Source organism: Epinephelus fuscoguttatus, linkage group LG20, assembly GCF_011397635.1.
Source record: "Epinephelus fuscoguttatus linkage group LG20, E.fuscoguttatus.final_Chr_v1".
In the NCBI taxonomy this organism is placed as follows: Eukaryota; Metazoa; Chordata; class Actinopteri; order Perciformes; family Serranidae; genus Epinephelus; species Epinephelus fuscoguttatus.
In genome coordinates this window covers 36,688,089-36,702,716 of record NC_064771.1, presented here as the reverse complement: position 1 = coordinate 36,702,716, position 14,628 = coordinate 36,688,089, and the positions used below count along the sequence as shown (strand labels likewise).

Genomic DNA, 14,628 nt, shown 5'->3' with positions numbered 1-14,628 from the left:
TGGGGGAATTTCTTCAACTTTGGCACAAACATCCAGGTGGATTCAGCAGTAAAATGATTACACTTTGGTGGTTAAAGGTTAAGGTTTAAGGTCACTGTCACAATGCAACATCACAGGTCTTGAGACAGTTTCTTTGAAAATGGCACAAACATCCACTTGGATTTAAGGATGAACTGATCACAATTTAGTGGTCCATGATCAAAGGTCAAGATCACCGTGACCTTGCTTCATTGCATTCTCATGAATTTGATAGCTCAAGAATACCTTGAGGGATTTTTTTTCCACTTTGGCACAAACATTCACTTGGATTAAGTGATGAACTGATTAAATTTTGGTGGTTAAAGGTCGAAGGTCACTGTGAGCTCAGAAATTTTTTAGCCATAACTGACAAATTCATACACTAATAATGACAAAACTTGACACAAATGTCTAACAGGATAAAATAATGAAGGTCAAAAGGTCAAAGGTCAGCTTGACTGTGACCTGAATTATTTACATCCACATCACAGCTGTCTTCTTCTTCTTCTTTTTCTTTTTTCTTCTTCTTCTTATCCTTCTTCTTCCCTCTATTTGCCGGCACATTATTTTTTGGCACATCACCACCAGCAGCTGTTGGACAGCCTGAAACTGAGGAGTATCGTATATCCTGCACACACTACACATTTACATCACAACCTTCCTCAGTCAGCAGGAATGTGTGTCACATCACCCTGTGTGCACATATTCGTCCTCAAGATTCATCACAAGATACCAACTGGTGGTCACAATCTCCACAGAGTACCTTCACTGGTCACTAAAACACACTGCAACACAATATTTAGTTACTGGGCGGCATCGTCGCCTCACAGCAAGAGTGCTCCTGGTTTGAACTCCAGGGTGTGGGAGCCCTCCTGTGCAGAGTTTGCATGTTCTCCCTGTGTCAGTGTGGGTTTCCTCCAGGTGCTCCAGCTTCCTCCCACAGTCCAAAGACATGCAGGTTAATTGGTGACTCTAAATTGTCCGTAGGTGTGAATGTGAGTGTGAATGGTTGTCTGTCTCTGTGTGATAGTCTGGTGACCTGTCCAGGGTGAACCCTGCCTCTCACCCAATGTCAGTTGGGATAGGCTGCACCTCCCGTTGACCCTGAACAGAATCAGCAGATACAGGAAATGAATGAATGAATGTAACACAACACTCAGTGTCTGCCACTAAAGTGTAGCACTATCGTTTAATTGATTACTTCACTGACAGAAAATGATCAACAAGTTTGTCAGTGTTTAATCATCAGTCTCTCTGGGTTCATCTCCATCTTCTCTCTTCACTCTCCACCTTTCTGTCCTTCATCTATTTTCGCTCTCTGAGTGTCTTCAAAAGCACAGAGCAGTGTCTGTAGCTGTGTTACATAACTTCCTGCCTTATCTGTTTATAACCGTGCGTGTTGGACGCCTGTTCCTCACATACAGCCGATCACAGAAACACAGTCTGTATCATGTCTGCTCTGCGTCTTTGGCGTGTTGGACCACCCAGCTCGGACCTGTAAGGGTGTGTCCGAGGAAAGGGGCCAGGGTAGGAGAAGGGGGAAGAGAGAGGGCGCGAGGGCGTGAGGAAGGGCATACCCATGAGGCCGCGGTGCATCCGGCCTCAGGGCCCCATCTGGAATTAGACACAGCCTCTCCCAGAGCAGGAAGAGGGGGGTTTCACAAAAAACCCTCCAAGAGGAGACGAGAGAGAAAAGCTCCCTGTGTTTTACAGACGCTGTCGGAAAGATGAGAAACTTCCTCTAACCATCCTCTCAGCTGCTGTGGGGGGGCTGCTGGGAGCTGCTGGGAGCTGCTGGGAGCTTTGGACTCTGCTTTAGTGTCAGAATTATCATTACCCACTGCCTTTAAAAAATGATAAAAATTCTTTTTTAAAGTAAAAATCAGTTTTTGTCCAAAGTCTTGTAGTTGGAGTGATTTGGGTGGTGGTAGGGGTAAAGCTATACTGAGGTGTGGTCAAGCTGTGTGTTGATAAAAGGGCGCCGCGGCAACGTGAGCGTGAATCCATTGCCGACGTGATGAGGACGAGGCTCAGGTGTGAGCGCGCTGAGAGTTGAGTCAGCTCAGAGGACAGCAGACGTACAATCCGGTCCCTCTATAGCTTCACACCTTTTGGGTGTAAATTTGTGTTTCCTAAGATAGTGAAGGAAAGACTCACCCTACTCGCCTTCTGATTGGTTAGTACTTGTTGCCTTCATTGCCTTCGTTGCCTTCATTGCTTGGATTGGTTGGGTTGAGGTTAGAAGAGTGAGACTGATTAGGGTTAGGGTAAGAATGTCAGGGGAAGCCAATCAGAGGCAGAGAGAGGCGGGTCATTTCTTCACCATCCTAGGAAGCTTACGGACATCTGTGAGAGACCATGGATGTGTAAAGAGTCCTGAGTGTTGGAGGCGGGACCTCGTTCATTCCTATGAAAGTTGCTCAGTGGCAGATGAAGCCAAACTGGTTCAGCTGCTGCTTGTTTAATTACCCGGTTAATCTGTGTAGGACCAGCTCGGTGGTATTTTTGGGGGTTACGGAGGAAACTAACCAGCAAAATAAATGAATAAATAAATAAAATGAGGTGAAATACAAGAGGCTTTTACTTTCAGTCCAGCACTCCATTGACTCAGTGAGATATAGCACCTCATTTAAAAGCTCAATCTATAGACTAAATTTTAATGGCTCGCTGTGTGAACATGTGGGAACATAGTGCCCACTGCCTATCCTCTGGTCTCTGCTGGTTAGCTAACGTTAGCTAACGTTAGCCACAGTAGCTATGTGCTGGCCCGGCGTTGCTGCTGTACATGGTGGCCACCTTCCCATCTCCCCCCAGGTGGCTGCGGTGAGTAAGCATCTTCATTTTAAGCTGCAAAATTCCTTTAGCATTTTTAGCCATGTTAGCACCACTAGCCGTGCTAACACTGCCAATGGTGCTAACAGAGCTAACACTATTACCAATGCTAAAGGCTCAAAGTTGAGCCACATACTGACCAGGACGAGCTGGGGGGAGACCGGAGGGTGGGCACAATGTTTCCACAACAACACTGTTGCATCAGGACGGCGTTAATGTGCGACGCTGCTAGCTAACGGTTGCTTCCACCAGACCTGCATGGTGCACACTGCTCTCTGGAGTCTGACATGCAGCTCAGTGTAAAATTACTTCATCATCCAAAAATGGATTCATGCACATTTAAATCTCTGAATGTAGCACCTCAGATTTCTTTTCATAAAAAACCTCAAATCAGAACACAGTTAATAATGAATACAAAAACACAGAAGCAACATTTCGGTGAACAGTTTGTTTTTAAGGATTATATTCAGTTGTAATAAGATCACTCAGTCCATGAACAGCCCCCTTAACTCTGATATAAAAGGTTTAAGGGGCTTTTAAGGTGTAAAATTAAGGGCTTTAAGGTCAGGGTGAATGTGTTAAGATTTTAAGGGTTTTTTAAGGATTAAGTTTAAGGTTGGTTTAAGGCCAGCTGAAGTTGAAGGTCAGGTTCAGAGGTCAGCAATGAGAGCCGTCGGTCCTCACATGTTCAGTGTGTTAACCAGAGATGTGTGTGTGTGTGTGTTTGTGTGTGTGTGTGTTTGTGGGGACGGCCCCGCAGATGTTCTTGGGCTTCTGGGAGAGAGAAGAAGAAGAGAGGAAGAGAGGGAGTGATGTCACATGTATAGTATGTGAGCACCCCCCCCCCCCCCTCCTCCCACTTGTATTTTTCTGCCTCACATTTTTGCGGGGGCTCAGTTTCTCTCCGTCCCTCTGAGATGACCACAGGTTCACTGAACTGGGAGACAGACTGCTCCTCCTTCTTCCTCATCTTCCTCTCCCTCCATCTGTCCGTCCATCCTTCCTTCCTCGGCAGTCAGTCAGTCAGCTACAAAACCTCTTCCTCCTCCTCCTCCTCTTGCTCCTCTCTGGACTCAACAATGAGACTCTGTCTGCAGAATGATGATGACTTTTTCTGCAGCAGCTTCTCCTGGCACCGCCAGCCTCCTGCCGCCCGTCACACAGCTGACCACCCAGCGCTCCTGTTGGTGCAGTGGGTGCCTGATGGTGCCTGATGGGTGCTTGATGGGTGTGTGATGGGTGCAGGTTTTCAGTGTGTGTGTGTGAGAAGCAGAGGTTGAGATGCTGAAGCCGAAGCTGAGCCGTCCGTCCCTTCCTGTGGACTCTGAGGACAGGTAAGCTGACACATGTTCACTGAGTGTTGTTTCACCAGCAGAGCTCCAGCTGAGGCATTTGGTTTGTTACTGGACAGTTTGAGAATGAAATCACTTCATATGAAATCAAATCTTTGAGCAGATTTCCATGTGAAAACCTGTGTGTAAATCTGTTGATGCTTTTTCTATTTTTAACCCTTTAAAAACCAACGTCCTGTGCACGGCTGCAGGACAGTGTTGTTTGTATGATCCTTTTAAAACAGATCTACAATAAGAACTGTAAGCATTCATTCTTTGTGCAGCAGAAAGTGAAGCCTCCTGTCTTGGCCTTATGTTACCTTATCTTACGTGCAAACATTGTATTGCGCCAAATTTTTGCCTAAATTTCCCTGTTATGACCGCAGGAGATCGTTGTTTGTTTAATCCTTCACATATCGATCTAAAATAAAAACCATAAGAGATAGAACACTCATTCTTCTTGCAGCAGAAAGCGAAGGCTTCTGTGTCATCGTGTCGTACATGACGTCACTGCACCACGCTGCGAGTGGTGCAAAACTGAGCTAAAACGCAGCAGAGAAACAAGGAACGCCTTGTCGCTCTCCTCATAAAAATCTACAAAACTATATAATGTTAACAGTTTCAATAACTTCTGGAGAGTTAGGAAAAATTTTGATAACTTTTCTGCAGTTAGAAATCTTTTGGATCATAATGTTTTGTTTTTTTATTTTGTAAAATCTGATGAAAAAAAGCCCACTTTGTTTTGTAAGTTGCAATTTTTTTGTAATACTTTTATGATTTATTTTGGTGCATTGACTCACAAACCTTTTAGCTCAGTTTGCACAGATTTTTAGGAAGGTAAAGCATTTGAAGATACTCCAGGAAATGACGTCACAATGAGCAGAAATACCAGTGTGGCCACTGGCAGCACGTTTTCCTGCGTCCTGAAATGATCAGACGAACGACAGATTGATTTTCTCTTTTCGATATCAGTATGATTTCTTTGAGTTTTGGAGCGTTGGCTGCACAGACATCACATTACATGCTGGGAAACTGTATCGCTCATTTCTCCTTGTTGATTTGTTGTTTTCAGCTCCATCTGTTCTTCTTTTGTCTTGAATATTTAAGTTTTGTTTGATCAGATGAAGGTGTGTACGATGAACACTGAGGCGGGAATATTCATGTTGAATATTACTGATAAAATACAAGTGTTGACTGCAGACATAAAGTTCTCATGTTCACTGAGTATGTCTGCTGGGTATTCTGGTTTTGTTTTCCTACGTTTACTCTTAATTTTTATTTATTTTGCATGTTTGAAATAAAATTGAATCTAAAAGAATCGAATCCGATCCAGAATCTGAAGATTGTGTGCAGGCTCCACTGCAGGATGTGTGTGTGTGTGTGTGTGTGTGTGTGTGTGTATGTGTGTGTGTGTAGAGTGAAACCACATGTTGAATGGAGGGCGAGCGAGGCCGTGTGAAGATTTGAATGTGAGGCTGATGGAGGGCGGGGGTGCAGTGTGCAGCAGTGTGTGTGTGTGTGTGCGCTCACATTCTTCTGGGACAGGATGGAGTGAGAGATGGAGGTGTTTGTGTGTTTGTGTGTGTGCATGTGCGTGTGTGTGTGTGCGTGTGTGTGTGTTTGTGTGCATGTGTGTGTGTGTGTGTGTGTGTGTGTGTGTGCGCTCACATTCTTCTGGGACAGGATGGAGTGAGAGATGGAGGTGTTTGTGTGTTTGTGTGTGTGCATGTGCGTGTGTGTGTGTGTGTGCGTGTGTGTGTGTTTGTGTGCATGTGTGTGTGTGTGTGTGTGTGTGGGTGGGTGTTGCAGAGGGCTGCAGCGGGTCACATTTTTCCAGTGTTGGGACCCCTCTGCTCTCCAGATCCAAACTGAGAGACTTTTATTCTGACATCCGGTCTGTGGACGCAGCCAACTCCCCCCCGCCCCTCTTCATCCTCCCCCCCTCATCCTCTCTTCATCCTCCGCTCTCTATCCTGTGGTGTGTCTGGACTAGGGTTGCAAATTAACTATTGGTAACATTGATGATCAGTTAATCGATTAATCGTGATGTCAAACTTGATCACCACCCTGCGGTTGAACGCCTCCATGAACTCTCCATCCATGTCAGTGAAAACATGGATGTTTCACACACACAAGATCTATACAATCAGCACAGCTTCCACTTTGACGTTAAAACATGATGATGTCACAGTCAAGCTGACCTTTGACCTTTTGACACTCATTATTTTATCCTGTTAGACATTTGTCATGACCAAAAACATGTTCTGTGAGGTCACAGCGACCTTTGACTTTCGATCACCAAATTCTAATCAGGTCACTGTCGAGTCACAGCGGGATGTTTTTGCCAAATTTGCAGAAATTCTTTTAGCATCTACTTCAGATATTGCTTTCATGAGAAAGGGACGGACAGATGGACAACCCAAGAACATAATTCCTCAGCTACACCTAGCGCCAGCGCAGAGGCATAAAAAAATAACTTTAGTTTTACCAAACAATTTTTTCCCACAATCAAAGCTCACGGCAACATGTTGCGTCTTCTCTGACATCACTGCAGACGAAACAAGGCATAGAGGCCTGGACACGCGAAACACATTAAATACAACTGAATAATGCTTCACTCTACACGCTTCATTCTCAGATGACGCCGCCGCGCTCTTCTTCTGGACCACAAAAAGGCCACAGTGCCATAAAATCTGGTTAGAGCCTGCAGGGTGTTTCCAAAAACTGCTAAAGTTGTTGCTGACACTGATGTTTCTCTCTCTTTATCGTCTTTGTTGATCTTCTCCATATTATTGTTCCAAAAGCAATGACATCATTACAGAAGGCGCTCCACCCAACAAGTCCGTCCGTCAGAGGACAAAAGAGAGAAAAATACATTAATAAACAGAATGAACTCAGTTTGATCAGAGCCTGTTCATCATCGTCACATGGTGATTTAACGAAGTTCAGAGGAATATATTCTATCTTAATTATATCTTAGTTTGTATCAGACTTTTTCCACTTTTCATTTACACATGTTTTTTCTCAGTGACTGATCGAAGCAATAACTCTTAACGTTCTTAAAACACAGACTCATGTCTTTGGTTCTGTCTCTGCAGAGTTATGGTTTACACACATTAACCCATTCAGAACCTGATTATGTTTTAAACACAGTAACACACTCTGATGGTGGATTTCTGCTCTTAATGCACGTATACTCACCCTCCTGTCGATCAGAGAGATCTGGTTTGAGACTTTGGTCGGTACAGATGTTCAGCCCAGATGATTTGAGACGTTAACAGATCCAGTCTAATGTCGTGTTCACATCAAATGCGATACAAATTTTTGTGTCGCGTTTCTCTTGCGAGTTTGAATGCTAGAATGTTTTGTGTTGACTCACGTCATACACGCATGAAATGGCTGAATCGATGAAAGAACTTCTGCAGATGAGTCCTCAGCGTCATACCTCCCTGGATGATCTCAATGCTGATTGGCTACCGTGGCGCTAATCGGTTGCTGAAGTTCAGATTTTTCAACTCTCATGAATAAGTGTATGGTGTGAGATTATTTTATTTTTTTTGGTCGCTGGGCTCTTTGGCAGAAACGGTTCATTGTTGTTTGTACCTGTTTTTAAGCTCACAGTAAAAATAATTTGTTCTTTAACATCAGGTTGTGTTGTTAATGTGCTAACTGGCCAACTAGCATCTTGAATCCGTCCTGTCGCACTTCCTGTTTCCCTTTTTGAATGATGAATATATATACGACTGCCGCCTGCTGGTGTGGAGAGATATTTCCTGTCATACAGGCGCAGAACAGGCAGTTGGCTGCACTCTCTGTGGTGTGTTCAAGTGCAACTTTTCGGCTGAGACACAGGCGATATGAAGCGACATGAGGTGACGCAGTAGTCTGCTTTTGTCGTAGTTTTTTGATGTCCGTGTGGTTACGTGTGGACGTTTAAACCTCCTGACCTGCTCACAGTCTCATCGGTGGCGCCCTGAGCATTTCAAACATGTTTGATATTCAGAATTTAAAATCTGGATTATTACATCAGTATGGAGCAGCTGACGGTGTTGCCAAGCAACAGTAAACATCCTCGCTCCAGAGGCTAACGTTAGCTAGCATACCACTGTTGACAGATATTAAAATCTCCCGTCCAGTTCTCACTGAAGAACAGACAACCTGTAGAGTCTCAGTGGTCGTGAAGAGGCCACCGAACACTGATCAGCCTCCTGTTTGGAGCCTTCGAGTTTGATCAGTTAAAAGAAGTGCAGGAAGTCCTCTCTGCCTGTCTCATCATTGAGTGAATGTAGATCTTAAATATGTCTTCCCTTTGTGCAGAGTGACAGTGAGAGTGAGTCACAGCGGCTGCCAGAGAGCAGCTCAGCACTAAAACCATCAGGCTTAATAGTGAAGATGAGGATTGGGATACATGTAATCTTTGTGTAAATCACGCTGGCTTTGTTTACACTCTGACGTTCCAGTAACGGCTCGGAGGAACAGGACAGCTTGAGTCAGTTTATCTCAGCTCTGCCGCACAGCTCTGGCCAAATATCTACACAGGTTTCTTTATGGTTTCACATACGCACATCGCTACAGTCAGACATGACATGTCGCTCAGCGTGCATCCATCAAGGCGTGTGTGAGGTTTGTTTGTCCTCACCTCTGTGACCTCACCTCCTCATCTAACACCAGCAGCCTGTTCCTCTGCGTGACCTCTGACCTCTTCATGTGTTTGTGTTTTCCAGGAATTCAAGAATGTGGACGGGGAGGAGTACCATGCAGATATGTCCACGTTGGCCTCGCCAGCCTCCCAGGGCAGCCCGGACGTCTACATCCTGCCGCTCACCGAGGTGTCCCTGCCGGTCGCAAAGCAACCTGCTCGATCAGGTCGGTCCAAGTCTTCATTCTGTCAGTTTAACCTCCTCAGCTCCGTCAGTGGCTCCAGCTACTGTCAACACACTGTAAACATAAACCCACTGCACTAATCCATGTAAAAGCAAGATGGTTGCCACCTCTGACAAATCAGCCTGCAGCCAAACCCGACACAAAAGTGGACAAGGTCCAAAACCTGATCACATTTTATTGTTGAGACTTGTTTATTTATAATTAATAATGCTAATGACCAATATTAGCAACAGTAACAAGATAAGAGAGCCCGGTCTCACTTCGAAGTCTTTGAAATCTTGCGCTTGGGCAGTGACTTGCAGCGCCAGAAACCAACGCAAAAGGGTGTCCTTTCACGGACTTACACCCGAGAGAGCGGCATTTGCATCCCGTAAGATTGAAAAGCCAAACCTGTTCATTTTTGCTGAACCCAATCACGTGTGTGTGTTGGCTAAACATAACCGTGTGTGTGTGTTTTTGAAGGAAAAAACGTAAGTTGGCAGATGTAACGCTTTTATTTTGAAAGACACTGGACACAAATACAGTTGTCTTATTTGAGGACATTCGGACTTAGTGATGTGATGTTCGCGAACGAGCGGAGTCTTTGAACCGGCTCTTTGAAGTGAACAAGTGAACCAGCTCTTTAGAGTGAACGAGCCAGTTCCTAATTTCTTTGTTTTTTGCTTTAAATTTCAGATTATTTGATCCGGAACAAGTTGAGAGAGACTAGTTTGTGAGGGAGAAAGACAGAGCAGCCGCTCACTTGTTCACTTCAAAGAGCCGGTTCAAAGACCCCGCTCGTTCACGAACGTCACATCACTAGTGCAGCGTGATCACGTGATGCGACAAATCAGCAATGCGATTTGTCATTGAACCCACTAACCCCCCCCCCACACACCCACACACACACACACACACACACACACACACACACAAATGAACCGCATCTTTGAACCGGCTCTTCAAAGTGAACGAGAAATCCCATCACTATTCGGACTTAACAGTTGTATTATCCTAGCATTTGACACAGGCCAGTTACCTGTGACAGACAAAAGGATGTTCCTTGTGGCTTTACAAATAAACCCAGTGTCCCCATATAAGGACATCATTGTTTTCCAGAACTACTTGATACGATTCGGAGCCACTGTTTCGTTATTTATAAGCATCAGGCCCCACTGATCCCGAACAGAAATTAAAAGTGCATACCGAACAAAGCTTAGGTCTCAGGAGGTTCACGAGATTTATACTTTCTCCTTCAGCTGAGAGAGATGAGACATTAGATGGTCGGGTGGACAGAGAATATTCTGATATCAGTCCTGAAGCTTGTCAGAGTTTGTGATTTACGTCCTGAGTCAGTTCCAGTGAACCTATGTAAACCTGACAGCTCAGTGAAGGCAGCACAGGGCAGGGTGTGAGGGTGATGTAAGAGCAAGGAGAGCTGTGTGTCCCCCGAGTGAGCACCGCCCTGATGCTGGCCTCAGTCAGCTGGGTCTCCACCTATCCCACAGTCCCTCGCTGCAAGTCCCCAAGAGTGAACTCTATAACTTCACTCTCTCCCACAAACATCTGTCTGTTACGTAACCAGGTCCAGGTCCAGGCGGCTGGCCCACACTGCTGCTGGAGGGAATCTGAAGAATGTGAGAGCTGAAAACCCTCTGACTCTGAGGGACTACTGTGGTCTTGGTCCTGTATCAGTGGTCCTGGTCCTGTATCAGTGGTCCTGGTCCTGTATCAGTGGTCCTGGTTGTGTATTAATGGTCCTGGTTGTGTGTTAATGGTCCTGGTTGTGTGTTAATGGTCCTGGTTACGTATTAATGGTCCTAGCTGTGTATTAATGGTCCTAGTTGTGTATTAATGGTCCTAGTTGTGTATTAATGGTCCTAGTTGTGTATTAATGGTCCTGGTTGTGTATTTGTGGTCCTAGTTGTATGTTAATGGTCCTAGTTGTGTATCAGTGGTCCTGGTTGTGTGTTAATGGTCCTAGTTGTGTGTTAATGGTCCTGGTTGTGTATTAATGGTCCTAGTTGTGTGTTAATGTTCCTAGTTGTGTATTTGTGGCCCTAGTTGTGTGTTAATGGTCCTGGTTGTGTGTTAATGGTCCTGGTTGTGTATTAATGGTCCTGGTTGTGTGTTAATGGTCCTAGTTGTGTATTAATGGTCCTGGTTGTGTATTAATGGTCCTAGTTGTGTATTTGTGGTCCTAGTTGTATGTTAATGGTCCTAGTTGTGTATCAGTGGTCCTGGTTGTGTGTTAATGGTCCTAGTTGTGTATTAATGGTCCTGGTTGTGTATCAGTGGTCCTAGTTGTGTGTTAATGGTCCTGGTTGTGTATTAATCAATCAATCAATCAATCAATTTTATTTATACAGCCCAATATCACAAATCACAATTTGCCTCACAGGGCTTTACAGCATACGACATCCCTCTGTCCTTATGACCCTCGCAGCTGATCAGGAAAAACTCCCCAAAAAACCCTTTAACGGGAAAAAAAATGGTAGAAACCTCAGGAAGAGCAACTGAGGAGGGATCCCTCTTCCAGGACGGACAGACGTGCAATAGATGTCGTACAGAACAGATCAGCATAACAAATTAACAGTAATCCACATGACACAATGAGACACAGAGAGAGAGATGCAGGTAATGACAGTAGCTTACAACAACATTATTGAAAGTAATAATATTATAGTTATAGTTCTGGCTACTGCGGTACAATATATTGAAAGTATGTATTAATATCTGGCAGTATACATGTGTGACAATAGTCATATGTGTATAATAACAGTAGAAGTATGACTAATGACTAATAATGGCAGCAGCAGCAGGAGGCATCTGGCAGGACCACGGCAGCAGCACAACCACACACGTCACGCTGTCCAGGCACCGCTGTGATATGAGTTAATCTGAGAGACAGTGGAGCACAAAGGCTCCGGAGAAGAAGCCGAGTTAGTGACATCCAGAATGGCCGAGTTAGCAAGATGCAGTAATAGGATACGAGAGAGAGAGAGAGAGAGAGAAGAAGAAGAAGAAGAGAAGGTGCCCGGTGTATTATAGAGGGGTCCTCTGGCAGACTAGGCCTAAGTCAGCCTAACTAGGGGCTGGTACAGGGCAAGCCTGAGCCAGCCCTAACTATAAGCTTTATCAAAGAGGAAAGTCTTAAGTCTAGTCTTAAATGTGGAGATGGTGTCTGCCTCCCGGACCGTAACAGGAAGATGATTCCACAGGAGAGGAGCCTGATAGCTGAAGGCTCTGGCTCCTGATCTACGTTTGGAGACTTTAGGGACCACGAGTAACCCTGCGTTCTCAGAGCGCAGTGTTCTGGTGGGATAATATGGCACTATGAGCTCTCTAAGATATGACGGAGCTTGACCATTTAGAGCTTTATAAGTTAACAGTAGGATTTTAAATTCAATTCTGGATTTTACAGGAGCCAGTGCAGAGAAGCTAAAACAGGAGAAATATGATCTCGTTTCTTAGTTCCTGTTAGTACACGTGCTGCTGCATTCTGAATTAGCTGGAGAGTTTTTAAGGACTTACTAGAGCTACCTGATAATAGAGAGTTACAGTAATCCAGCCTTGAGGTAACAAAAGCGTGGACCAATTTTTCTGCATCTTTTCGGGTCAGGATAGGCCTAATTTTCGCAATATTACGCAGATGAAAAATGCAGTCCATGAGGTTTGTTTTAAATGAGAATTAAAAGACAAATCTTGATCAAATGTTACTCCGAGGTTTCTTACGGTAGTGCTAGAGGCCAGAGCAATGCCATCTAGAGAAACTATGTCATCAGATAAAGAGTCTCTGAGTTGTTTGGGGCCAAGAACAATAACTTCAGTTTTGTCTGAATTTAACATCAGGAAATTGGTGCTCATCCAAGTTTTTATGTCCTTAAGGCAGTTATGGAGTTTAGTTAATTGATTACTTTCTCCTGGCTTCATAGATAAATACAACTGAGTATCATCCGCATAACAATGGAAATTTATAGAGTGATTTCTAATGATGTTACCTAAAGGAAGCATATATAGAGTAAATAGGATTGGTCCGAGCACAGAACCTTGCGGAACTCCAAAACAAACTTTGGTACGTAAGGACGATTCATTATGAATGTGAACAAACTGAAAACGATCAGATAAATAAGATTTAAACCAGCTCAGAGCAGAACCTTTTAGGCCAATTAAGTGATCCAGTCTCTGCAGTAGAATTTGATGGTCAATTGTGTCAAACGCCGCACTAAGATCTAATAAAACAAGTACAGAGACAAGTCCTTTGTCCGAAGCAATCAGAAGGTCATTTGTAATTTTAACTAGTGCTGTCTCAGTGCTATGATGCACTCTAAATCCTGACTGAAATTCCTCAATTAAATTATTAGCATGGAGAAAATCACACAGCTGGTCTGCGACTACTTTCTCAAGGATCTTTGACATAAAGGGAAGATTAGATATTGGTCTATAGTTGGCTAACACCTCTGGATCCAGGGTGGGCTTTTTTAGTAGAGGTTTAATTACAGCTACCTTAAAAGACTGTGGTACATAGCCTGTTAATAAGGATATATTGATCATATCTAATATATGAGTGTTAACTAAAGGAAAAACCTCCTTAAGTAGCCTAGTTGGGATGGGGTCTAAGAGACACGTTGATGATTTAGATGAAGAAATCACTGCGGTCAATTCTTGAAGAGAAATTGGGGAGAAGCAATCTAAATATATATTAGGTTTTACAGCTGTGTTAGAGGTTAGATAGGTACTATCTGAGGACAGGAGGTCATGAATTTTGCCTCTAATAGTTAGAATTTTGTCATTAAAAAAGCTCATAAAATCATTACTGCTAAGGGCTAAAGGAATACAAGGCTCAATAGAGCTTTGACTCTCAGTCAGCCTGGCTACAGTGCTGAAAAGAAACCTGGGGTTGTTCTTATTGTCTTCTATTAATGCTGAGTAATAGTTTGCTCTGGCATTGCGGAGGCCCCTCTTATAAGTTTTGAGACTGTCTGTCCAGATTAAACGAGATTCTTCCAGTTTGGTTAATCGCCAATTCCGTTAAAATTTTCACGATATTTGTTTTAACTTACAGGTTTGAGAGTTATACCAAGGAGCGAACTTTCTTTGCTTTTTTAACTTCTTTTTAAGAGGAGCTACAGAGTCGAGCGTTGTTCGCAGTGAGCCTACGGTGCTATCGACAAAATGATCAAAGTCGGTACGGGAAACCTCTGTTACTGAGGGACTTGGTATTGAATTTAATGACGGAGTAATCTTTTCCTTAAATGTTGCGACAGCACTATCTGATAAACATCTAGTATAGTAACTGTTGCTGAGTGGCATGTGATCGAGTAAAAAGAAATCAAAAGTAATCAGATAATGATCCGATAGCGAGGGATTCTGTGGAAAGACTTTTAGGTTATCAATTTCAATTCCATACGTCAGAACTAGATCGAGGGTATGGTTAAAACAATGAGTAGGTTCATGTACACCCTGACTGAAGCCAATGGAGTCTAATAATGAGATAAACGCGGTAGCCAGGGAGTCATTATCAACGTCGACATGAATGTTAAAATCGCCTACAATAATAACTTTATCTGATTTAAGAACTAAA

At 43.8% G+C, this 14,628-nt stretch overlaps 1 protein-coding gene across 3 annotated transcripts in view; it reads left to right on the top strand.

The window, feature by feature from the left end:
• Window positions 1-14,628, top strand: part of aatkb (apoptosis-associated tyrosine kinase b) — a 78,416-nt gene that overhangs the window by 37,336 nt on the left and 26,452 nt on the right. For 2 of the 3 annotated variants that reach the window (XM_049563229.1, XM_049563228.1), the window contains exon 3: window positions 8,906-9,047. In XM_049563229.1, coding sequence (XP_049419186.1) covers window positions 8,906-9,047 — 142 coding nt within the window. Of the gene's footprint in view, window positions 1-3,777; window positions 4,185-8,905; window positions 9,048-14,628 lie in introns of those variants that run through there. The other variant, XM_049563230.1, reaches the window with a different exon arrangement.